Source organism: Macaca thibetana, chromosome X (genome assembly GCF_024542745.1).
Source record: "Macaca thibetana thibetana isolate TM-01 chromosome X, ASM2454274v1, whole genome shotgun sequence".
Taxonomy (NCBI): domain Eukaryota; kingdom Metazoa; phylum Chordata; class Mammalia; order Primates; family Cercopithecidae; genus Macaca; species Macaca thibetana.
The window spans coordinates 44553804-44581742 of record NC_065598.1 but is presented as its reverse complement, the minus strand read 5'-3'; the positions used below and the strand labels follow the sequence as shown (position 1 = coordinate 44581742).

The 27939-nt window shown below is 37.4% G+C and overlaps 2 protein-coding genes across 19 annotated transcripts in view; one reads left to right on the top strand and one right to left on the bottom strand.

The window, feature by feature from the left end:
• Nucleotides 1–27939, top strand: part of FUNDC1 (FUN14 domain containing 1) — a 472293-nt gene that overhangs the window by 18615 nt on the left and 425739 nt on the right. The gene's annotated exons all lie outside the window — the stretch shown is intronic.
• The window catches only part of KDM6A (lysine demethylase 6A), a 232189-nt gene that overhangs the window by 126776 nt on the left and 77474 nt on the right, over nt 1–27939 (bottom strand). For all 18 annotated transcript variants that reach the window (XM_050775561.1, XM_050775562.1, XM_050775563.1 and 15 more), the window contains exons 3-4: nt 21049–21157; nt 8252–8301 (exon numbers count right to left, since the gene is read on the bottom strand). In XM_050775561.1, the coding sequence (XP_050631518.1) occupies nt 8252–8301; nt 21049–21157 (159 nt within the window). The remainder of the gene's footprint in view (nt 1–8251; nt 8302–21048; nt 21158–27939) is intronic.

The window sequence follows — 27939 nt, the reverse complement described above, 5'->3', positions numbered from 1 at the left end:
TTCAATATATCTCTCCTACCTGACATTAACGCATAATCCCACACCAGTACAATACTTATGAAAAAAATAAGACCATACAGAAGAAAACCTTACCAATCAGGCCCAATTAGGAAAATAAGGCCAGCACAAATTCAGGGCTGGTAAGAAATACAATACAATTTTCAAGCATATGCTGAATCAGGCAGTAAAATAGTATTATTTAGACCTTTTTAGTGAAACTGTTTTAAGGAAAAGAATTATCTATAATTAGCATACAAAAAAATGTGAATTAATCTCTTCAACAAACTGAAATATTAGGTGCAAAAGTAACTGCAGTAATGGCAAAAACCATAATCACTTTTGCGTCAACCTAATACTATGTGATGTTCTTCAGCAGTATTATAAAGCCCTCTGATATTTACATTCATATAGATAATATGTATGTTAAATTTAATAATCAATTTTTTTTGGTGTCCCAAACTAAATTTTAGCACAACTCTATCAAACCCTTTATAAAATTAGGGTTATGAAAAAATAATGATCACTATTTTTAAAAACTGTACCCACAAATACTTTAATCAATCGATATACAAAAAAAAAAAAACAACACATCCTGCATATCTTACAACAGACCAATTCGTTTTTCAAACTGAAACACTGTTCTCCATCCTTCCATGTTACCATAATGTTTAATCAATAGTTCTATTCAGATAGGCATTGCTTCCAGAATTCAAAGCTTTTTCTTTCTTTTCTTAAAGTAGAAAAAAAAATAAGAAAAAGGTCAGTTTTGTTTCTTTATTTACTTTAGACTCTGTTGCCCAGGCTGGAGTGCAGTGGCATGATCTCAGCTCACTGCAACCTCTGCCTCCCGGGTTCAAGCGATTCTCTGCCTCAGCCTCCCCAGTAGCTGGGATTACAAGCAAGCACTACCATGATGAGCTAATTTTTGTATTTTTAGTAGAGATGGGGTTTCACCACGTTGGCCAGGCTGGTCTCAAACTCCTGACCTCAGGTGATCTGCCCACCTCGGCCTCCCAAAGTATGGGGATTACACTCCCAAAGTGCTGGGATACCTCCCAAAGTGCTGGGATTATTACTGGGTGAGCTACCACGCCCAGCCCTGAGTGTCTCTTGTATGCTAACAAGATAACTCAAGGCAGGCAGCCTCCTTTGTAGCTTTAGGATGGGGGATGTAATGAGATAACTCAGGGCAGGCAGCCCCCTACCTAGCTTCAAGATGAGGGCTGGTCACAGCAAAGAGCAAAGCATGTTTAGAGCGTGGGGACTTTTCAGCCCCATTCTCCAATCTCTGGGTAGAGGAAAGGGATTGAAGGTTAAGCTGATCACCAGTGGCCAATGATTTAATCAGTCATGCCTACGTAATAATGCCTCCATAAAAACCCAAAAGGACAGGATTTGGAGAGCTTCTGGATAGCTGCACAAGCAGAAGTCCCTGGAGGGTGGCATGCCCAGAGAGGGCATGGAGGCTCCATGCCACTTTCCACATGACCTCATCTTATGCATCTCTTCATCTGTACCCGTTACAATAAAACAGTAAACCCAACTGTTTGCTGAGGTCTGTGCCACTCTGGCAAATTAATGGAAACAAGGAGTGGGTCATGGGAACCCTGATTTATATAGCCAGTCAGTCAAAAGTTCCGGAGGCCTACACTGGCATCTGAAGTGGGGATAGTCTTGTGGGACTTGGGACTTAGCACTCAATCTGTGGGATCTGAAACTATCTCCAGGTAGATAATGTCACAATTGAACTGAATTAGAGGACACTGGCAGCCACTGCAGAACTGATTGCTTGCCAGGTATGCAGGGGAAAAGCCACACACATTTTGTTACAGAAATGTTCTGTGTTGTGAGAGTATAGGAGGAACTGAGTTTTTTCCTATATCCTCAGACCATTCATTAAAACATGAAGTAGGGGGAAGAGGGAAGAGCCCTCGAAGTAAACTAGCAACAGAAGGGAACATCTTCGATATTAGTCTACAAAAACCCTACAGCTAATATCACATTCAACAGTAAAAATTTAATGTTTTCCCCCCAAAGAAACAAAACAAGGATGTCCCCTTCCATTCCTTGCCAGTACAACAAGGCAAGAAAAAGACTAACCGGCATCCACAAATAAGAAAACAAAAAATAAAATTTTCTTTATTTGCAGACAGCATAATGTATCTAGAAAATCCTATCTAGAGCAACACGACTAAAACAATAATTTAGTAAGACAGTAGGATACTAGATCAGTATGCAATAATAAAAATGTTCCTACATAATCGCAATAAAACAATTGGAAATAAAATTTTACAACCACCCCAATCACAATAGCATCAAAAAAAAAAAAAAAAAAACTTAAAACATATGTGATAAGCACTATGAAGTATTGCTGTAGGGTCTTAAAGAAGGCTAAATAGAGGGCGAAATACGCCATGTTCACGAACAAGCAAATACAATATTACTGAAGACAAATTCTTCCTAACTTAGCACATGTAGTTCCAATATAATCCTAGCAGAATTATACTGGATTATACTGTTTCTGCACTTTATATGGAAAGGCAAAAGACCTAGAAAAACCAAAGCAATTTTGAAAAAGAATACAGGGAATTGGGGGCCGGGCACGGGCAGTGGTTCATGCCTATAATCCCAACACTCTGGGAGGCCGAGGCAGGCGGATCACGAGGTCAGGAGATCGAGACCATCCTGGCCAACATGGTGAAACCCTGTCTCTACTAAAATACAAAAAATTAGCCGGGCGTGGTGGTGCAGGCCTGTAGTTCCAGCTACTGGGGAGGCTGAGGTTGCAGTGAGCCAAGATCGTGCCACTGCACTCCAGCCTGGGTGACAGAGAGAGACTCCATCTCAAAAAAAAAAAAAAAAAAAAAGGAAAGAAAAGAGGAAAGGAAAGAGGAAATGGTAGATTTTGAAACTGTAGTCTTTTCAACAAATAACGCTGGAAAAACTGGGTAGCTATTTGGGGGAAGGAGGGGACCACTGATACTATCTCACATCATAAACAGCTTGAAATGTATCGCAGGCCGAAACAGAATTTAAAAGGTGAGAAATCTTTTATGATCTTGGGATACACAAAGATTTCCTAGCACAAAAAGCACAAGCTGTAAAAGAAAAGAAAAAAAAGTAATTAAATGGACCTCATTGAAACAATAAACATTTGCTCTTCAAAAGACACTAGAGTAAGAAAATGAAAAGACAACCAGAGACTAACAATTCCAAAACAAGTATCAGACAAAGGGCATTTATTCAGAGTATATAAAGAACCCATAAAACTCAAAGAAGATGAGGAAGAACAACAGGAAGGAAAGCAAGAAGAGAAAGAAAGAAAAGAAAGAAAGAAGGGAGGAGGAAGGGAGGAAGGGAGGGAGGGAGGGAAGGAGAATAGGTAGACGGTAAAGTTAAAAAGACTGAGGAGGAAAGAAAATAAGAAAGAAGAAGAAAAAACAAGAATGGGCAGATGGGCTAAAGTTAAAAAGACTGACAATACCAAGTGCTAACGAAGATTTGGAACATTTGAAATCTCATTCATTGCTGGTTAGAATATGAAATGGTATAACCACTTTGAAAAGGATTGACAGTTACACCTAAAACTGCAAAGCAATTCAGCATTCCTAAATCATATATACCAAGACAAATGAAAACCTATGTCCACACAAAGACAAATAATATTCACAGAACTTTATTCATAATAACCAAAAGCTGAAAACAATCCAATCAACTGATAAACAGAAAAACTGTGGCATATCCATTCTATGAAATCCTACTTAACAGTGAAAAACAACACACTACTGATACAACATGGATGAATCTCAATAAAAGCATGCCAAATGAAAGTTATCAAAAACAAAAAGAATATATGCTGTTTAAACCCCATTACATGATATTCCAGAACAGACAAAACTAGAGGGATGAAAGCAGGTAAGTGGTTGCCTGGGACCAGAGATCAAGAGTAGGAAAACGGCACAAGGAAACACTTTGGATAATGGAAATGTTTTGTATCTTGATTATGGTAATGGTTATACAACTATTTAAGTTGTCAAATCTCAAATAATGTAAATCATATCTCAAAAAATGCTTAAAACAATGTTAAATTTTATCTCAAGCTACAGAAAATAAATTATCAGGTATTTGTGAAGCTAGACAAGTTAATTAGAAAGTTTATTTGAAAAAACAAGCCACCAAGGACAGCCAGGAAAATCCTAGAAGCAAGAACAGTAGGGAAAGGGTGCCCTAGCACTACCATACATTAAAACATATTATAAAATCTCTCTAAGTAAAATACTTTTGTATTAGTTCATGAACAAAACATGCCACAAAATTCACAGACAAAACTGCATATGAATATTTAGTATACAATTAAGGCAACACCTCAAATCAGTAGAGGAAAAAATGAATTTTTAAAAAATTTATCTTTGGGATAACTAGCCATAAAAGATAATCTTAAATATTGTTCACACTATAAGTCAAGGATAAAATCCAAATGGATCAGAAATTTAAATGTCAAATATTAAACCATTCAAGTACTGAAAGAAAATGTGGGTGAATTTCTCTAACACCTGGGAATGAGGAAAAAAACCCATCCTATGATTCAAAACATAAGGGCAATGTAGAAAACTGATCAATCTGACTACATAGAAATAGAAAACTTCTGCACAGACAAAAACAAACACACAAAAGCAAAGCAAAACAACAAATCTCAAACTGGGCAAGAGGAGCTTCAACTAATATTACAGATAAAGGATAAATATGCCTAATATATATAATATAGATACATAAAACAGTAAAAGAAAACAATGACCTAAAAAAACATGGGCGACAGACATGAACAAATATTTCAAAGAAAAAGAAATTCAAATAGTCTTTACACTTCAATTTTTAAAAAGTTCAATATCACTAACAACTAAGAAAATGTAAATTTAAATTATAATAAAATACCATTTCTCACCTATCAAACTGGCAAGTCTGCTGACAAAAAGGTTCTTGACTAAGATCAAGAAGAAACAAACACTTGCATACATTGTTGAAATAAATGCAAATGGTTCAATCCCAAAGGAGTAAATACCCTTCAACACAACGATCCCACTTTTAAAGGAATCTATACTAAAGAATCACTAACAAAACTATTAAAAGACAGGCCAAGTGCAGTGGCTCACACCTGTAATCCCAACACTTTGGGAGGCTGAGGTGGGAGAATTACTTGAGGCCAACAATTGAGTTTGAGACCAGCCTGGGTAATATACTGAGATTCTATCTCTGCAAAAAAAATTTTAAAATTAGCTGAGCATGGTGGTGTGCACCTGCAGTCCCAGCTCCTCGAGAGGCTGAGGCAGGAGGATTCATTTGAGCCCAGGAATTCAAGGCCGCAGTGAGCTCTGATTGCACCACTGCACTCCACCCTGTGCAACAGAGCAAGACCTTATCTCTAAAAAACTATATATGGAGAAAGAGACACTTTTACTAGACTATTTACTGCAGCACTCTGTAAAAGCAAAGCACTGAAGCACCTGATTAAATGAACTATGGAGTAAGTCTTCATGACCTTGAGTTAGGCAAAGATTTCTTACGTACAACAGTAAAAACACAAGAAATAAAAAGTTGTTATAAAGTCGATAAATTGGACTTCATCAAAGTTTAAAACTTTATTTTCTACCCCACTAGGCACACTAAAAAACTAGTACACTCAAAAAGTAGATAATTACAAGTGTTGAGTAGGATACAGAGAAACTGGAACCCTCACACCATTACTGGCAGGGATGTAAAATGGTACAGACATAGGGAAAAAAAGTTCTGGCAATTTCTCAAAATGCTTAACATAGATTTACCCTATAATCCAACAATTCCATTTCTGAGTACCTACCCAAGAAAACTGAAAATATTATGTCACACAAAAACCTGTACACAAATGTTCACAACAGTATTATTCACAATAGCCAAAAAGTGGAAACAATCCAAATGCCCATCAATTGATGAAAGGATAAACAAACTGTGGTATACTGACTCAATGGAATACAGTGAGCCCTTTGTATCCATGGGTTCCGCATCTGCGGATCAAAAGTATTCAGGAAAAATATAACAATACAATAATAAAAAATAATACAAACTAAAAAGCAATACAGTATAGCAATCAATTACACAGCATTCACATTTTATTAGGTATTTTAAGTAATCTAGAAATGATTTAAAGTATATGGGATGATGCATAGAGGTGATATACAAATACTTTATCATTTAACATAAGGAACTTGAGCATCCATGGATGTTGGTATCCATGAGGGGTCCTGAAACCAATCCCCCACAGATACTGAGGGGTGACTATATTATCAGGAAATAAAGAATAAAATATTCATGCTACAACATATATGAACCTTGACAACATATGCTAAGTTAAAGCCAGCCACAAAAGACCATATATTATATGATTCCATTTACATGAAATATCCAGAAAAGACAAATATATAAAAGACAGAAAGTAGACTGATGGTTGCCAGGGCTGGGGATATACGTGAGATTCCATTCCAGGGAGATAAGTAAGACTGTGATTATGGCTGTGATGCAGGATTTTTTGCCCCTTAGCTAAGCTAATCTGGGTTTTTGTCTCACAACCAGGAAGAATGAGGCATGCAAACACATTGAAGGGTGAGGAAGACAAAATTTATTAAGCAAAAGGAAAGCTATCAGCAAAGAAAGGGGGTCCTGCCAGTAGGTTTCCACCTCACAAACTGAATACCAGGGCCCCAGCACGCAAGCTGAAGAGGCCAGGATCCTCCCCTGTATAAGGTGCAAATTCTTGGTGGCTCCACCCTGTTCCCCCAGTGCATAGGGACCTCCAGTCCACTGCAGGCTTGCCCAGGAAAGCCCCCTGTGCAGGTTCCCTTATCTGCAGAAAACATCTGGTGTAAACACTTGTGGGCTGGGTGGATCAGTGATTCTCCAGGGACCCTTCCCTATCTGTTGAGACCTTTGTCTGCCTCCTCCCTCTATCAGCTGCACAGCTCTGAAAATTTACCAAAAGTCACTGATTTGTATAGTTAAAACAGCCAAATTTTATAGCATGTGAATTATACTTTGATAAAGCTTTAAAAAAAAATAAGCCAGAGATTAGAGAAGATATTTTCAAAAGACTTAGGAAAAAAAAATTATAGATATAGATATAGATATCTAAAATCTCTACATAGTATTCTCAAAATCTCTGCATAGGCTGACTATCGAAGGGCTTTCCCAGACAAAGCCAGTCTATATAAGACTGGAATAAGTACCTACTTCAAAAAGAAAGATAAACTAACCAATAGAAAAATAAAATCCACAAAAAATCTGAAATGGCAATTCAGATTAAAAAAAAAAAACAAACTCACTGCTCAATAAACTTAAAAGTAAACATGATGTAGAAGATCATGCTTAATTTAATCACTGCTCAAATTAAGATAAGTAAGTGTATGATTCATTGTTTCACTGCTATGCAGAGTCTTTCATTTAGGTAGGTCTTCTAAAAAATAGTTAGGTTCAGCTTTCCTCAAAGCTCCAATTATAAACAGAATACACCAAGAAAGAGTTTATCATAATTTTCCCATTACACCTTCCCATTTTAGCTTGATATACACATCTTCAGCCTTCTTTTACTCCCAGGTACCAACTTTAGAAAAGAAAACCAAGGAATCATTTTGTTATTGTTATTTGTTTAGTTTTGCTTGATTTTTACTTATCACAATTCCATTATATTTGACCAGTAAAATGTGTCAGAGGTATCTAATTCTTTTTTTTTTTTTTCTGAGACGGAGTCTTGCTCTGTCGCCCAGGCTGGAGTGCAGTGGCCGGATCTCGGCTCACTGCAAGCTCCGCCTCCCGGGTTCACGCCCTTCTCCTGCCTCAGCCTCCCGAGTAGCTGGGACTACAGGCGCCAGCCACCACGCCCGGCTAATTTTTTTGTATTTTTAGTAGAGACGGGGTTTCACCATGTCAGCCAGGATGGTCTCGATCTCTTGACCTCGTGATCCACCCGCCTCAGCCTCCCAAAGTGCTGGGATTACAGGCGTGAGCCACTGCGCCCGGCCTCTAATTCTTAATAAAATACAAGGAGATTCACATAAGACGGCACAAACATAAATAATACTCTCAACCCTTTTCCAATACCTTTCCCCTAGAAGCAATATTTTAAGTAATTAACCAAAAAAGGCAAGAGTTCAATTCATTTTGAATATAACTGGCAATAATCTGCCCAAAACACAAACATGAAATCAGCATGCAAATATGCACTAACCTTCCAGTAGTCAGACTGTAAACTGTAGTACCTCTGGTATGCAGATAATGCTGAAAGAAGGAAAATAATTTTGAGTCATAATTATGTCTCACTTTAAAGTCAATAATATACTTAACAAGCATTATAACAAGATTCCCACCACACCCACCTCCCAGTAGACAGTGATAGTTCAAACAACTTAAAATTCTGGGCCCCCCTCAGGAGTTCAAGAACGTAAAACCATGGTCAAATCTCAGATCTGCAGTTGAACAGCATCTAGGCTAACCCCTTAGATCAACTTGACCTTCCTCAAAGATCAAAATCAAATGGTAAAGGATTAAGATTTTCCAAGGCGACTCCAGAATGTGCTAGATCATTTGTTCTCACAAGAGACCTCACTTCCAAGAATGGCTAACAACTCGACCACCTCAAAGAGCAAAAGAACTATTTCTTCTGTGATGCTTCCTTTCCTGCAATCAACAAAAAACTTACCCCCTAATTACCTTTCTCAACCTCAATTACAAAATAGGACATTACAAAATAGGACAACCCACCCACCAAAACCATCTTTAGGCATAAAAGGTTCTGAAAAACTTAAAAGTAGTTCTTGTCAACCTCAAAATTCAGTGAAGTGAACATAAAAAAGTAAAGTGAAAATTACATACGTACATTACAATTGGTAGAGAGTGCCCTTCTTAAAAAACAAAACACTGACGAATAAACCCCATCCCATACCAATTAAATCAGAATCTCTTAGGGCAGGAGGCTAAGCACTTATTTGATCCTACAAGTACAGGTATGACTGAGGGACACCCTAAAGACAAAGGCAGTAAAATGGACACTGAAGCAGGCTTAAAAAGTGACAGCAGCTCAGATACATTCTAATATGCTGGGGATGTTTAGAGATGAACCAATTTATAAATTTTAGACATGGTACAATAGAAGCAAATTGCAAACATTACGAGAAACTCTTTCATAAAATTAAACAGGCAAAGAGAGTTCAGAAAAAAATTAGACATAATGAAGAGAACTTGCTCAATCGGATATTGGAATTACCATAAAGTTGTAAGAAATGGAATAGAAAAGAACTGAAAGCCCCAAATGAGAACTTGATACATGTAGGAATTAGCACAGTAAATAGGTGGCATTTCCAATCAGTGGGGTGTTAATAATGTAACCAGCACCCAAGTATTTATAAGTAAGCAAAAAAGTAAAATATGTAACTCAAATCATATACTAAAATAATTCAAATAATACATTAAAGAGTTAGATAAAGGCCGGGCGCGGTGGCTCAAGCCTGTAATCCCAGCACTTTGGGAGGCCGAGACGGGCGGATCACGAGGTCAGGAGATCGAGACCATCCTGGCTAACACGGTGAAACCCCATCTCTACTAAAAAATACAAAAAAAAAAAAACTAGCCGGGCACGGTGGTGGGCGCCTGTAGTCCCAGCTACTCGGGAGGCTGAGGCAGGAGAATGGCGTGAACCCGGGAGGCGGAGCTTGCAGTGAGCCAAGATCCGGCCACTGCACTCCAGCCTGGGCGGCAGAGCGAGACTCCGTCTCAAAAAAAAAAAAAAAAGAGTTAGATAAAAAAAGAAGCCCATAAAACTAGCAGATGAAAACGTGGGGAATAATATTTTTCTGATCAGCTACAAAAGGATTTTTTAACTTGTGGTTTACAATTCACAATCTAAGATATGGAAGACCAGGATAAAAACTATTTGAGAAGCAACTGGCTCCCTCAACTCTCTCACTCAACATTTGATGTTGTTTAGGCAATCTGACCGAAAAAATACAGAGATTCTCCATCAAAAGGCCATGGAAATCATATTCAGAGATCCGCAATCACATGCTCAGAGCCTCCAGTTCTCAATTATTCCAATCATGAAATATGGACAGCTAAGAATTATCAGACATCTAAAGAAAGCCTCCAACCAAGAAGAAACTAACACAAACACAAAAAAAGACAACCTAAAACAAAAAATAGTGACTACTATGCAGGAGAAAATATACTTCAAAAAATTCTTACTAGTCTTAGATAAGCGAAAATATTGTTTTCATTGAGGGAGGTGGAGAGGTGGAAAGGGGGTGTGTGCAGGAGAACAAACAGGATGCTATAGAAAAAATTAAATTCGGTAAATTAAAGTATGATAGGAGAAATGCATAATTCAATAAAAAGATTAAAATGAAATTTGAAGAAATTTCTCAAAAAAATAAACAAAAAGGACAAAAACGGAAAATTAGAAAAATTGTGTCCTGGAGGTCTAACATATCAATAATAGAGTCCCAAAAAGAAAGAATAAAAGGAAAAAAGAAAATTCAGGAAATAATTCCAAAAAAATTCCCAGAAAAGAAGGCTATGAGTTGGTAGTTTGAAGGGTCCTACAACAGATGTATAATTCTAAAAATAAGGCAATAGAACAATGTTTTCAAAATTCTGAAGGAAAATTATTTCCAACCTAAAATTATATATCCAGTCAAATGATCTATTAAGAGGGTAGAATAAAGGTATTTTCAGATACGCAAAGTCTCCAAAGAAAATTATCTCCCAAATACCTTTCCTGAAGAAAAATCTGATAAATATGCTCCCCTTAAAGGAGAGTATATACCAAGAAAGAAGAAGATATGGTCTACTGAAAGCAGGAGACACAACAGATATAAGAGGTCATGGGAATACCCAAGATGAAGAAAAAGGGTGATCCCAGGACAGCAGCTATGCCCCAGATCCAAGTCACTGAGGCTTATCATTAAAATTATTGTAACCTCTTCTCAACCTGAGGACCAAGTATCCAGATAAACCTGGCCCAGATTCTTAACTGGGTTTGGCTTTTTCTTGACCATGTTCTGATAAAGTTTATATATTCTCCCCTCTATGTTCTACAAAATAGATGATGTGAAGGCTCCCAGAAGTGTTAAGTGTTCTGCTTTGATTTACTTTTTTTTTTTTTTTTTTTTTTGAGATGGGGTCTCACTCTGTTGCCCAGGCTGGCGTGATCTTGGCTCACTGCAACCTCCGCCTCCCAGGTTCAAGCAATTCTCCTGCCTCAGCCTCCTGAGTAGCTGGGATTACAGGCGCTTGCCACCATGCCCAGCTAATTTTTGTATTTTAGTAGAGGCAAGGTTTCCCCATGTTAGCCAGGCTGGTCTTGAACTCCTGACCTCAAGTGATCCGCCCGCCTCAGCATCCCAAAGTGTTGGGATTACAGGCGTGAGCCACCAGGCCTGGCTTGATTTGACTTACTTCTGAATAACCCACTCTCTCTGATCATATTTCTGACTAGATTTTCCTGGTTCATATTGGTCATGTCACATGTCCTAATTATGGGTATTATGTTTGCCAAGAGTCACACATGCCCCAGCACACTGCCTTCCCCAAAAGTGGCTCTTGTAAACTGTTGAGGAACCAGAAGCCACACTATTAACACTAGAGTCTCTTGTTTAGTTTTACTTCTCCTAAGAGCCTCCTCTAATAGTGACAATATGGCCCCTTCCTTACATAGCTATATTCGTGCCTGTTATTCAGCTTTCCAAAGATAAACAATATCTTGTTCAGGGATACTTTTATCAGTGAAGAAAGAAAGAAAGAGAGAGAAAGAGAGAGAGAGAGAGAGAGAGGAAGGGAAGGGAAGGGAAGAAAGAGAAAGAGAGAAAAGAAAAAAGAAAAGAAAAGAAAAAAAAGAAAAGCAAGAGAACACTGAACATCACAGCCAGGCATAGGTTACACCTACAAAGGAAGGGAGGAGGATGCAATTGGAGAGAACACAGGCTGGTGGTAGCAGTACCATTCTATTTCTTAACTTCTAGAGTAGGAAGACAGGTGTCAATTTAAATAGTCTTTAAACCATATATAGGTTTTTAGACATTCTACTTAAGTATAATACACTGCTCAATTTAAGGATCGGAAACTAGCAAAAAAACATTTTGCAACATACTGCATGTTACCCTTCACTAGTGACCAAGTTGTTTCTTCAACAAAGCAGTAAATAAAACATTATCTTCTGATTATATACGCTGGGGACAAACCGCCCCAAAAAAGCTTCTTGGTACTGTCGACACTCCCCCCAAACCCCTCCATACTGCCCACCCCTCCCCTTAATGCAACTCTTCTCTGTGCCATTCACCCTTCCCCCAAGCCTCTTTACATTTCTAAGCCCTTATCCAGGTGCCGCAGTGGAGCCAGCGGACTTCCCTTATCAAACCTTGCTGCGATAAGCAAACCCCAATTACAAACCATCCAGGACCACATAGGGGGAGGTCATGAGAAGCATAAACAAACTTTACCTATACCCTCCTGTAAGTTCCTTCATCTAGCTGTTTCCATAAACGTCACAAGCTGATATATGGCAAAGTTAACCAACTAACGACCCCAGGGTCTCTCTCCCCCATATAAACCCCTCATTTTGTAAGCTCAGGGTTGCCTCCTCCGTCTGTGCTGGAGCAGCCGGCAGGTTCAATAAACTTACTCGCCTGACTTTGGGTCTATTCTTCCTTTCTCTCGGCTGACCTTACAGTATATGAGATGCTGAATAAAAGAAGATATACCAAAAATGGAAGTTAATGTTTTCTAAAATTCTATATGAAATGTTTTCATTTTATTGTAAATCACCAAAATATATGTATCATATAAAGAACATTCTGAATATGTTCAAATTACAGAAACATTACCCAAAAACATCATCACGTATTTGAAAAAGTAACTTTTACATATGAATAATGCTCATCTTTTTTGCATAAAGATGATGCCAACCAACCTATCATTGGAAGGACGTTAGGCTATGAGAAATTTTGCCAGTTGTGGTGAAGAACTGGTTTTTAAGCCATCCCCCATTTCCTAGTTCTTCATGCATGAGGTCATTAATTAATGATCTTCTAAAAAGAAAAACAAACTAAATTATCAAACTAGCTGTAGAAAAAAAAAATAGTCAAGCAAGAGTTTGTGTAGTCAATGGTGTGGCTGATATTTTCACATTCATTTCTAACCACACTCTCAATCCCCATTATTGATTTGAAAAGGTTATTGGTTTCCTGGCAATCTCAGTGATTGTTTTAGTCCAGAAATGGGCACATGAGTTCAGGCAGCCCAATCACCACTGATTTATAGATGGCAGACGTGAAAAAGGTTCTCTTTCTACTAATGCATGTGAACAAGGAAGCATATATTACCAACTGCCACCACAAGGGAACTATCTTGGGATGAAGCCCACAGAAGAACAGACTGAAAAGTAACTGGATCCTTCTAGACTTTAAACCATGCCTGGAGAAAAATTCACCTATGAACTTCCTATTATGTGAGGTAATAAATGTCCTTACTGTTTATGCTAGAATCATGTATTTAATACTTGTGCCTAAAAACATTCTGAACAGAAGACTTGGTCCCTGACAATTTTGTGCAGTCACCATATCAAACCTGGAGATTGCCCTTTTAACGATATTATAGAATTTCCACAAATTTGGAGGGCATACTTTCAATAATTTGATTAATTATATATATCATCTGGCTTCATAAAATTATCTTTCAGGATTAGGGAACCTTTAAAAAGATAGTATGATGTCTTTTGAAGCAAATAAAACTGAAGTATAAGAAGTCCACGTGATGTGAAAAGATGTTACCAAAAAAACCCCAAAGAAATAAAAAATTAAAGAGAAAAAACAAAAAAATTTTAAAAAGAAGTCCATGTAATTATCAGTTGGGAGAAACATGGCATCCATACAAAAACATGGTGAACTGAGAAATAAATATGAATGCTCAAATTCAAAGTCACAAAGTTAATACTCTAAATGGCAGGAACAGATTTGTAACTCAGCCATTTCTTCCATAAGCATTTGTTCCATTTTTTCCATGAGCGATCTTTCTACTCATGTACACATTTTATCAACAATTATACTCTACCCTCATTATGCTTAGCATCTTATTTTAAGAAAAATCTTAACACGCTGTTTCTTAATCAGAAAAAAAAATCATTAAAACTCTAAAGATGCAGTATACAAGTACCCATCACCTCACCAGAGTCTCTCTAGTAAAATCCTTTTGACCAAAGCACAATCCTACTCTCTAGTAAAATTTTACTCTCTAGCAAAATTCTTTTGACCAAAGCACAACCACGTTAAAGATTTCTAATCTAATCTAACGTTAAAGATTAGAAATCTTTAACGTGGTTATCCATAAAAAAAATTCCTAGTCTACTGTAACTAGAATTTTCTAAAGTCCTTAATACAGAATGAGGGAAACCATTTATTTGGACATCCTCATATAATGCTTAAAACCTGTTTTAGAATGCTTACAGAAAATGGATTAAAAATTTGACAATTCTGGAGAAGCCAAACAAAATCTATGATTGGAAAACACATGTTTCATGTTCTTATACTATAAATATTCCAGGATAGAGTACTGTCATTCGACCCACAAAAGACAAAACGAGAAAGAAAACTCTCCAAGCTCTAACTTAAGGCTTCTCCACATTGGCAGCTCTTGGCATGTAACTTGCCCTGGCCATTTGTAACTGCTTAAGAATTGAAACAACCAAAGCATATTTTGCCTAAGTGACAGAAATGCAACAAATGACTTGAGGGAAGGAAGAATGGAAGAAAAATCTACCACTGGCTAGAATTTCAGGGAACTTATAATGGGGAAAACTTCCGGCTAAAAAATACAAAGAAACAATTTTTAAGAGTTTCAAGGTTTTCATATTAATGTCAGGAATGATTATTACACTCCTCTAATTTTTTACTTCTGAAGTTCTTACTGTCTATCCTTTAAGTCTCTCGCCTCATAATTTCTATCTGTTTATAATTTTGCTGTATACTTTGAAGTAAATCTGCTACCTGATTTTTTGAGACGGAGTTTCGCTCTTACTATCCAGGCTGGAGTGCAATGGCGCGATCTCAGCTCACCACAACCTCTGCCTACTGTGTTCAAGCGATTCTCCTGCCTTAGCCTCCCGAGTAGTAGGGATTACAGGCATGCACCACCACGCCCTGTTAATTTTGTATTTTTAGTAGAGACGGTATTTCTCCATGTTGGTCAGGCTGGTCTAGAGTTCCCGACCCTCAGGTGATCTGCCCGCCTTGGCCTCCCAAAGTGCTGGGATTACAGGCGTGAGCCATTGTGCCCAGCTGCTACCTGATTTTCTAATCAACTCATTTAACTCAGTGACTCTCTTCGCCTACAATTTACCACATATTTAAAGACATTTACACATATTTTCTATTAACTGCTCCTAAGATCCATCACATATATTCATCTAAATATATACGCTTGTGCTTCAGCCCAGGGTTCTGTATCTCTCAGGTTGTCCTCCAACCCGAAGAAGTGAAATCACTGCATCATCTCCATGGTTTAAGGCTTATAAACTGTCTGAGAGCCCCATCAGCCATTTGGCTTAGGAGGTTCATAGGTTAGTTTTAGAGTTAGGAGTAGAAAGGAGGTATAGTAGACACTGTAAAGAAGCACTCACATCCCATTTCAAGAAAGAACTGCTGGGAATCCTGCTTGCTGAAAGCCTCTATCTGTGAGATTCTACAGAAGCTGCCTGAGTTGCAGAGAGCCAACTTGTCCCTGGTCACAATTCTTCTCAGGCTGGCCCATGTTCAATATGGAATAATTGGAGTATAAAGGCCTGGCTATCTTAGCCCAACTTGGTATAGCTCTCAAGGGCCATTCTGGCTCCAGAGCTTCCCAGGAAGTTAGTAAAGGTTGTCACAGCTTAATTTCTCCTTCTGTCCAATACTGGTTCTATCCTCCACCTTCCCAAGCTGTTGAACATAAAGGAAACTCCTTACTGAGGAATATAACAACAATAGGCTGACTGCACTGAGCCTCCATTTTCCCACAATCCCCTATCTAATTACTATTTTAAGACTTAAAATAAATTCCTACAAACAAAGTGACCAAATAAAGTGACAGCATATTTTTTTAAACTATTCATTCATATCACCAGCCAGAAAGGCTAAGAAAACATTTTACAAAGCCTTTTTTCCTTCTGCATCAAATTCATCTGGAATGACAGAAAAGATAAATGATTACCAAATTATACCATCTTCAGACCAAAATTTTTTTTTGGAATTCTTGTAAGACAGAAAGTAGATGAGAGCAAAATGACAACTAAGGGTAAGAAAAACCACAGCCCAAAACACACACAAAAGAGGTTCTACCATTTTCTACTATAGAAATAGAAGCCTTTTTTTTTTTTTTTTTTTTTAAAGGAACTAAACTCAAGAGAAATGACAAGCTCAGAAAACTTTACACAGAAAAGATGACTATGAATCAGGGCAAAGAATTACAGGGCTGTCTTCAGAAAAACAAGGCCAGTAAGTCTCCTATGTACATATACCTGAGCAGTTCACTCACAGAATTACATGTTTACTATATGGTTTACTCCCAGGAAGTTATGGTTTATAACGTGTTCTCTAAAAAGAAATGTCTATTTGCCCAGGGTTAGTAGTTCTCTAATCCTGTACTAGTTCCAAAGAGAGGAGGAGGAAGCAGCCAAAGGTAACAAATGTCTCTATAAACAGGTAATCTTGAGGGTATGAGTATGTGTTGGAGAGGAAGGGAGAGGGCTATTAGAGACCGATTCTAGTTTTGGACTTGCAGAAAGACAATGAAGAAAACAGATAAAGAATTCATTTTAAGTGGAAACATGCCTTAAAAAGCCTCAAAAAGGATTTTAAAAAATACCAAAACACATCTAGGAAACAGAAAACCACCAGCTTGAAATGTTAAAATATACTGAATACATTTGCATACCCCTGCACCCATTTTCTCCTACACATTAATCAAGCTGTTGACTACCTATCAATGTCCAGGTCATCTACACAACACAAAACGAAGCACATGTTTTCAAGGACTTAAATCCTTAGATTATCCTTCTCTCACCTTACTAGATTACTCTCACCAGCTAGTTTGCTAACACAGTCTAGTTGCCACATGCCCTCCCTTCCAAAAAAGAAAACACATATCCAAGATGAATCTCCCTGGATTCATTACCTTCATAACCAAAATTTTTATAAGTAGCCACGCATGGTGGCTCACACCTGTAATCTCAACACTTGGGAGGCTGAGGCAGGAGGATTGCTGGAGCCCAGGAGTTCAAGACTAGCCTGGGCAACAAAGCAAGATCTCTGTCTCTACAAAAAGTACAAAAATTAGCTAGGCGTGGTGGCACACAACTCTAGTTCCAGCTACTCAGGAGGCTGAGGCAGGAGAATCACTTGAGCCCAGGAGTTTGGGGCTGCAGTGAACCATGTTTCTGCCACTGCACTCCAGCCTGGGCGACAAAGCAAGACCCTGTCTCAAAATAAAATAAAATAAATATAAATATATATATATATATGAAAAATAAAGCTATAGTCATAGTCTAACACAGTGGTTGTTAGGAACTAATGCTGGTGGTGCCGCCTTTAAGTTGAAGCAATTGCTCATTTACCATTCAAAAAATCCTAGGGACCTTAAGAATTATGCTAAATCTACTGTCTATGCTCTATAAATAGAACAACAAAGTCTGAATGACAGCACATCTGTTCACAGCACAGTTGATTGAATATTTTCAGCCCATTATTGAGAACTATTGTTCAGAAAAAAGGATTCCTTTCAAAATATTATTGCTCACTGACAATGCACCTAGTTACCCAAGAGCTCTGATGGAGAGGTACAAGCAGATTAATGTTGTTTTCATGCCTGCTAACACAACATCCATTCTGCAGCCTACATCAAGGAGTAATTTTGACTTTCAAGTCTTTTTTTTTAATTTATTTATTTTTTGAAACGGAGTCTCACTCTGTCACCCAGGCTGGAGTGCAATGGCGCGATCTCAGCTCACTGCAACCTCCCCTTCCTGGGTTCAAGCGATTCTCCTGCCTCAGCCTCCTGAGTAGCTGGGACTACAGGCGTGCGCCACCGCACCTGGCCAATTTTTGTATTTTTATTAGAGACAGGGTTTCGCCATGTTAGCCAGGTGGGTCTCGACTCTTGACCTCAGGTAATCCACCTACCTAGGCCTCCCAAAGAGCTGGGATTACAGGCGTGAGCCACCGCACTCGGCCTCAAGTCTAAAGTAATACATTTTGTAAGGCTGTATAGCTGCCATAAATAGTGACTAATCTCATGGATCTAGGTAGAGTAAATTCAAAGCCTTCTGGAAAAGATTCATTATTCTTGACGCCATTAAGAACATTTGAGGTCAAAAGGCTGGGCACAGTGGCTCACGCCTGTAATCCCAGCACTTTGGGAGGCAGAGGTGGGCATATCACGAGGTCAGGATTTCAAGACCAGCCTGGCCAACATGGTGAAGCCCCATCTCTACTAAAAATACAAAAATAAACCGGGCGTGGTGGTGCATGCCTGTAATCCCAGCTACTTGGGAGGCTGAGGCAGGAGAATCGCTTGAACCCAGGAGGCGGAGGTTGCAGTGAGCTGAGATCACGCCATTGCACTCCAGCCTGGGCAAGAAGAGTGAAACTCCATCTCAAAAAAAAGAAAAGAAAAAAAAAGAACATTTGAGGTCAAGATACCGACATTAACAGGAGTTTGGAAGAAGCTGATTCCCATCCCTCCCCATAGATGACTTTCAATGGAGGAAGTAACTGCAGATGTGCTGGAAAACAGCAAAAGAAATAGAATTAGAAGTGCAGCCTGAATGGATAAGAAACTGCTTCTTATAGATGAGCAAAGAAAGTAGTTTCTTTAAAAAAGAGAAAGACAGAGAGAGAGAGAAAGAGAGAGAGAGAGAGAGAGAGAGAGAGAGAGGACCTTGTCACCCTGGCTGGAGTGCAGTGATATGATCCCAGCTCACCATAGCCTCGACCTCCCAGGTTCAAGTGTTCCTCCCACTTCAGCCTCCAGGGTAGTTGCATGCCATCATACTCAGCTAATTTTTTTTTTTTTTTTAAGATACGGGGTCTCACTATGTTGTCCAGGCTGGTCTTGAACTCCTGGGCTCAAGTAATCCTCCTGCCTTGGCCTCCCAAAATGCTGGAATTACAGGCATGAGCCACTGTGCCTGGCCAAAAGGAGTTTCTTGAAATGGAATCTACTCCTAATAAAGGTGCTGTGAACATTGTGGAAATGATAACAACGAATTTAGAATACTACGTAAACTTAGTTAACAGAGCAGTGGCAGGGTTTGAGAGGACTGACTCCAGTTTTGAAAGAAGCTCTACTGTGAGTAAAATGCTTTCAAACAGCATCACATGCCACAGAGAAACCTTTCATAAAAGGAAGAGTCCACTGATGCAACAAAGTTCAATGTTTTCTTATTTTAACAAACTGCCACAGCCACCCTAACCTGCAGCAACCACCACCCTGATCATTCAGCAGATATCAACAACGATGCAAGACCCTCCATCAGCAAAAAGATTACAACTTGCTGAAAGTTCAGTTGATTGTTAGCACTTTTTAGCAAGGAAGTATTTTTTAACTAGAGTATGTACATTTTTTAGACATAATGCTACTGCACACTTACAGTGCAAACATAACTTTTATATGTAATAGGAAACAAAAAAAATTTTGTTTGACTGGTTTTATTACAATATTCGCAACAAATTGCAGTGGTCTGAAGCCAAACCTGCAATATCTCCCAGGTATGCCTCTATCTATTTTTTGGTACAATAGTTTCCTTTAAGTAAGTTTCCAGTTTTAATTAAAGATAAAATATCTAACGGAGTATTAAGTAATTATTAACACCCATTACCCTGTTGGACTGAAACCATTTCGCTAAGTACTAACCAGTGTCACATAATCTGAAAATCCATGAGGTGTCATCCATCACTTCGTCCCCCTTTTACAGATTAGACAACAGATACTCAGCGATGTTTATATATAATCTTTTAAAGGTAATGCAGCTGTATATAACAGAGCTGAGCTGAGAAAAAAGCCTAAGTTCAAACCTCACAGAATATGCCTGTCTCAGACTAAAATTGCATTTTCATTAGGAAAACATTCACTTGACCTAACATAAAAGTCGCATAATAAAACATCAATATGAAATACTAACAATCCTTCACTTTAGCCCTGAAACTATCTGCCAGGTGTTTTGCCCTCTAAACACACTTGTTGAAAACAGGAGTAACACATTCATCCACTCCACATCAAAATGTTCAATATCATCAAAAGGTTAAAATGTTCTTGGCTATAATAATAATTTTCTTTTAATGTGGATTTTTTCTTTGGTATTGGAAGGGCAGGGTTTGGGGGTGCTTTTAACTTCCTGAGTAATGGTCTGAGTTGGCAGCTTGGTATCATAAAAAGGGCAAATCTTAGGGGGCTGACTACTTTCAGTTATTTAACTCACTTGTTTCTTAAAGGAAAAACATTTCAAGTAAATTTTAAAAGCTAGTTTTATCCAAGGCTCATCTGTGATCATCTCTCTGTATTACTTATGTTTACAATAACATGGCTAGTTAACGATCAGATTTTCGTTCAAGTATTTTTTAGCTAAAATGGAAATGTTTTAAATAGGATAAAGAAAAATGCTGAGTTTTTCTTACCTTTCCAAAGTATCCATCAATGTACAAATGTCTATATCAAACTGGGTCACTTTCTACTATGGCAAGGCCTTTCAAGGGCAAGGATTTTCACAAGGCAGAACAAAACTGCACTGCACATGCAGGTGGTTTTCACTTTTACTGAATAGCCAACTTATTGATGATTTAGATGGAGTTATATGACATTTTTCCATTTCCATCTACTCTACTTTTCTTTCTCATTGTTTAGTGTGCTCATGCACTTACAATTTCTTAGGAAAGTCCTCTTGATAAAGCACAAATAATTACAATCCAACACATGTATAAATCAAACAATAATGAACAAGAAAAAAATTACCTTTTGGATAATCTTCCAATAAGAGGTTGAAGTGACCTAATTGACAAAAGAAATCAGACTCCACTTTTCCTTCAGCTTTTAAGATTAGAGATTCATAGCAGCGAACAGCCTAGAAATAAAAAAATACAAATATGTAAGCAAAAAATAAAGCCCTAAACACCTTTCCTCCCCAAGATAATGCATATAGCCTCCATTCAATCACCTAAGAAGTCAATATTGAAAATTTCACTTCTATCTTAGACATATTCAATACAGCATTCTATAGAAGGAACAGCTTCCCTATGTATTTATTAAAAGAGCCACTAGTTATGGCATAAGTACTTTTCCCATTTATACATGGAAACAATACTTGCCAAATAAGATAATGTAGGAGCACTTTGATAATTTTATTCATAAGTTGAAAGTCTAAATTATTACTGTGGTCCCTGTTGATATAAACAAAAATGCTCTCAAATATAAATAATATACATCTTTCCCACAGGTGGGAAGAACTTTATTGAATTATGTGAGATCTCATAGAAACTCTACAGTAATAAAAATACCTAAAATTTACATTGAACTGCTTTTACTGACTTTTTGCCAGAACGTCTACCAGTTTTAAACTACCATATACTGCCTTTCAATTGTCTTCTCCACATGATATACTTCAAACACACCAACTCTATTTTTGATCTTACTTCCTAACTCCAATACAAGCATATGCTCTCATTCTCACATTTCCTCCCCCAAAGAAAAAAATAACATTATTTTAACAGTATCAATTAGTTTTTATAACACAGGACAACTGCAGGAGAAAATGAACAACGGAAAGAACCCAGTTGTAGAGCCTGACTACAAATTCCAGTTGTCATTTGCTACAGGAGATTCTGGGGAATTTATCCTCTCTATTTTAGTAACACTCAAAGAGCTGATAAAAGGATTAAAAGTAGAAAACTTCGGAAAGGCTTTATCTCAGTGTTCGGCACACAATAGGTACTTGTTTCTTTACCATCACAGGTAATAACAAAGCTCTAATTCTCTCAAGGTTCCCAATACTTTTGTCAAAATTTCTCCCATTAACAATTCAGTGCTCCATAACATTGCTCTGTTAATAATGTGTCCCAGAGTCATTAAAGTAAGGAATGTGTGTCAATTCTCAAATCTCTGATATACTCCCAGGAACACTTTCAAGTTTGGTGCACACAAAGAAAGAAACTTGGTTAGTTTCTATCACAATAAAAAACTTTCACTACCACTTCAAGAACTTTGTTGAGATAAGAAAATGTGATGTGGGACAGAGTACTCACTTCGAATGCCTTCATTTTTCCTCTCCTGTAAAATACAGAGCCTTTAATATAGAGTTTAAAAATTTATATCCTAACATTTACCTATCCTAAGCACATAAATAAATATTCAACAAGTTTGGATAATCCATTCTAAACAAGGCGAATTCTAGGCTGAGTCTACTATCCTTAAAGCCTAAGGGTTTATAAAAGAACTTGTCTTCAATTCCTATTCTACTCTTAGCTATGTGTACCAAATCATAATCACTGAAAACTAATCTTTCTGCTTCCCTATAATTAAAAAAGTCTGAACGCTACACTGAAGTCTCAGAAATTACTATAATCTGAAGGTATGAAATTTCAAAATCCTTTTTACTTAAGTCATATATAATTCTTATCTAGCAGATGGTTAGAGTATAAAAATACAATTTATTATAGTGCTTTATAATATCAGAGAAATACATAACATTACTGGGATACAATGGAATTCTTAATTTTACATTAAATGAATAAGGATATTGTAAATAAAGTTCTCATGATAATAGTGAGCGTATGATTTTTTAAAACTCTTAGGTTATTTATAAACCTTTCCTACTCCTCTGAGAGCTTCATATGGCTGATTAACATTAAATTTATAAGCAACTATATTTTCATGGTAAAAAGGATTCAAGATATAAACACAAATTTTCTTTAATGATATAAACAAAAAAGATGCCAACACTGTTTACTTCCTCTTATCACCCTTCATGCCACTGCCTTGATCATCAATTGCCTATCTTCTACTTGTCATAAAACTAAGGAACACACCAAAATTAATATTATACATAATGCTGATCATCATGAAATATAAAATCAGGTAAAACCCAGAATGGTTGATTTTAAATTCAGGTACTCATATACTCAGGCTAATCACAAATTCTTAATTTCCCCATAAAGCTGCCATGCACCTACCAAACTAACGTTGGTGGTCAACGATGCTGACAGAGCCAAACATCAAATGAGATGAAAATGAGCAAAAAGGCAGAAGAAAGTTGCCAAGAACTCTGTATTACCACTTCATAGTGAAACTTTATGAATTTATTCGAAGTATCTGAGGTAATTCTAATATCAGATATAGCCAAATATCTAACACACTTTTTAAAGAACATGTAAAGGAAAATAAACAACTTGAGATAATTTCCAATACTCCTAACTCATACAATAATCTAGAATAAAACACAGAAACTTTTATATTTTTACCCAAAAGGCTAACGATAACAGAAGATATATAATTACTGTTTAGATTCAGAACGATGTTCAGATAAACTTCCATAAAGCAAAAATATCTCCAGTCAATAGGATTATTTTTATTTCTTGCTTTTTAAATTTTAAATGTATACAAGTAAAATCATCCCTGTACAGTATCTTCATACACAACTGCAGAGAAGGAGGACTGGAATATAAAACAGGTGCTAAAAAAAGAAAGTCTAGGGACACATGTTCTCAGGATCTCCTGAGGGCTGTGTCACAGCAAAAAAAAGTCTATATAGTTGGTTGTTCATTTTACTTTTCTATATTTTTGAGATTTTTTCATAATTAACCTATATTATTTCTATTCTTATAAAAATCATTAAAAGGACCAGGCGCGGTGGCTCACGCCTGTAATCCCAGCACTTTGGGAGGCTGAGGCAGGCGGATCACGAGGTCAGGAGATCGAGACCATCCTGGCTATCACGGTGAAACCCTGTCTCTACTAAAAACACAAAAAAATAAGCCAGGCATGGTGGTGGGCGCCTGTAGTCCCAGCTACTCAGGAGGCTGAGGCAAGAGAATTGCTTGAACCTGGGAGGCAGAGGTTGCAGTGAGGTGAGATCGCACCACTGCACTCCAACCATGGGCGACGGAGCTAGACTCAGTCTCAAAACAAACAAACAAAAAAAAAAATCATTAAAGAATGATTACACTTTCCCCCTGGGACTCATCCCATACCTTTAGTGTAAGGATAGTCAGAAATTTGAAAGAAAATCATTTGTGGTTGCATCAGCAATCAACAGAGCAATTTCTGCAATGATACAAATACCCTATGATCTGTGCTGTCCAATACAGTAGTCACTAGACACATGTGGTTACTGAGCACTTTGAAACTTGGTTAGGGCAAGTGGACAAGTCAATTTTTAAATTGTTTCATTTTAATATTTAAATTTAAATAAACATGTGGCTAATAGCTACCATACTGGACAGTATAGACCTCGATAATTCTTAAAGCCTAAAAACAACTTAATATTCAATCCATATACTAAATATTAGGAAAGCAAAATTTCTTATGTTTATAAATGAAAAGCCTATAAAAATAATAAAATTGCAGCAAGGAGGATAAAAGCAATACCCTCCACAAAAATCACTGTTACATCCTCTAATTGTTTATCGCTGGTAGATTGCACATCCATAATCCTTACCACCTTACTAGGAAAAAAAAAAAAAAAAAACACTGAAAAGGTAAATAAATAAACTAAGATCCTCCCAGCTACATAGAAAGCTTGAGTGTGTTTTTTATTTCCATCATAGTGCCATATTCCACAACATTCAATATAACTTGTGCGTGGTATCTGCTGCACTGTTATTATTTTAAAAACCAGCTATCCCAGAAAAGTAACGTTATCATTACCCTGTTATTTCTAAACCTTGACAGATGAAGTGTTGAGCTTGTGAACACAGACATGTAACTAATTTAATTTTTTTAATGTGCAGTATTAATCTTTTATGATGAACTTGGTCAGTGCCTTGCTAAAATAGGACACTGTCAATATTTTAGAATTGTTAAATATATGCAACATTTAAACTTTTTTTTCCAATTTAAAAGATTAACTACAGTAGCTGAGTGACTACAAATGGTAGAGAAAATATAGATTTTAATACCCCAATGGTTTTAAATGAAGTGAAATTTTTAGGCTGAATATAATAAAAACAAATATGCAGTCCTGCCCATAATTTTAATTTTTAATTTTTGGGGATGGAGTTTCGCTCTTGTTGCCCAGGCTAGAATGCAATGGCGTGGTCTCAGCTCACTGCAACCTCAGCCTCCTGCGTTCAAGCAATTCTCCTGCCTCAGCCTCCCAGGTAGCTGGAATAATAGGCACCCACCACCATGCCCGGCTAATTTTTGTATTTTTACTAGAGATGGGGTTTCACCATGTTGGCCAGGCTGGTCTTGAACTCCTGACCTCAGGTGATCCGCCCACCTTGGCCTCCTTAAGTAGTGGGATTACAGGTGTGAGCCACCACGCCCGACCCTGCCCATAATTTTTAAAAGCCAACCATACACATACACAGTGGTTGAGCATCCAGCAACCAGCAGACTCCTTAAAACAGATTAAGGGATTTAAGCAGACAACAGGTCAATGTATCATCCGTGAAATATGGTTATTTGGTCAGGCATGATGGCTCACGCCTATAATCCCAGCACGCCTATAATCCCAGCACAAGGCAGGAGGAGTCCATGAGCCCAGGAGTTTGAGACCAGCCTGGGCAACATAGCGAGGCCTCGTCTCTACAAAAATTAAAAAAAATTAGCCAGGCATGATGTGGTGCATGCCTATGATCCCAGCTACGTGGGAAGCTTGAGGCGGGAAGATGACTTGGGTCTGGGAAGTTGAGGCTACAGTGAGCCATGATTGCGCCACTACATTCCAGCCTGGACGACAGAGCAAGACCCTGTCGAAGGAAAAGGAAAAGGAAGAGGAAAAGGAAAAGGAAAAAGAAGGAAATTTTAAAAGTATTCATGGCCCAAATTAATAAAGTATATTATACACATCAACAGGAATAATCAGCTCACCAAGGTCTAGTCTGATCGGATCTCCAGCATTATCAGTTCTGAATACCACATTTCAACAGGTGATAACGTAAAGAGGGCTACAAGTTTGATAAAGGATGTAGAAACTGTCATAAGAAAACTATCTTAACTAAGTTTAACTGAGGAGAATCAAAACGGGATTGAAGCTTTACTTAAATATTTAAAAAGCAGTCACTTAGAAGAGAAGATTAATTGAACTCTGGGTAGTGCCAATGAATGAGTATAACTTATAAGCAAGTTTAATTCAGTTCATTCAGAAAGTAGGAAAAATTAAACACACCAAAAATTAAATGGGCCATCACTGGCTCATATCAATGCAAAGAATTAAAGCATATATTACTAAGCTATTTTAGTGGGGGTTAGAAAGGAGATACCATATTTTGGATACAATTCTGATTTGCATTTTTTTTTAATCCTTGGACTCTATAATTCGAAGTATAACCCTGTAGAATTTATACAATAAAAAATAAGAAAATTAAAAATTAAAAAAGAATTATGGTTTTTAGAAGCTTACAACTTTCTCAATAAAAGACCACTCAAGACAACACAGCTTTAAAATAAGGCTATTTTAGGGGAAAAAAAAAAACCCTATATTAACCTAATGGGAATAAATATTTCAAACATTTTTATTAAAATCACTGAAATATTACCAGTTGTTTAATGGGTATAGTTTCAGTTTTACAAGATGAAAAGAGTTCCGGAGACTAACACTACTGAACAGTACATTTGAAAAGGTTACTTACAATGGCAAATTGCATGTTATGTATATTTTGCACTAGTTTTTTTTTTTTTTTTTTTTTTTTTTTTTTTTTTTTTAAGGTACTAAACTAGATAATACCTGTGAATAATTTAAAACACTTAGTATTATACCAGTCACTCATCAATGAGAACCTACTCCATCCTGGTCACTTTTATTGGCTGCTAGGTATCCAAAGTGAAGGCAAACTGGTTCCTGTCTCCTTTATTTTCCTCTATATCATTTTTTTCTCCTCAATCCTCTTTTCTAACCCATCTGCCTTCCTCGCTCCTCTTTCTTCCTTGGCTCCACCTTACTATCTTGGTCCTTAACTAAAGATACTTTCCCAAGAGTCACCTTTGTGCCCTATAAACTTCTGTTTACACAAGAGAAGGGGGTGGCGGGGAAGGGAATAAGAAGAAAGACATGGAAGAAGAAATCTTTTAATTCTAAACAACATACCAGACTTTTTTCACTTGGACATCCCAACATCATCTTAAATTTGCCAAATAAAAATTAAGTTTCTTGCACTGTTCAAAAATTCTCTCTTTAAGTTTCCTTTTCATTAACAGCACCTGGTCAAATCACTTCTTTACGCCTACACATCTAATTGATTACTGCTAAGTCTTCCCTAACACTTCTCCCATAACCATTCCCCTTTTTCTTTTTACCTATTATTTCCCCAAATTCCAATGAATGCCCGTACTACACCATTACTGCCACTTGTTGCTCCTTTACTGGTCTGTTTCTACAGCCCAACTCATACCCTAAACAAACAAAACCCACTCTTACAGCAATGCTATTTATTGTCATGCTTCCCAGCTTTTAAACTTCCAATTATTTCCTACTGCCTATAACAGTGAGTACTTGGCTCCAGTCCCAGCCTACACATCCATATTTTTTCTTTCCCTGTTCCCCAACACAAAGCCCACTCTACTCCAACCCCACATCAAACTCTCATCCCACTAACTTCCTACATTTTTAACAGCTTGTTATTCAGACATCCTAAAGAGGTGGCAAACTATGTAACTACAGCAGATCACCCCTGCTCCCTCTGACACAGA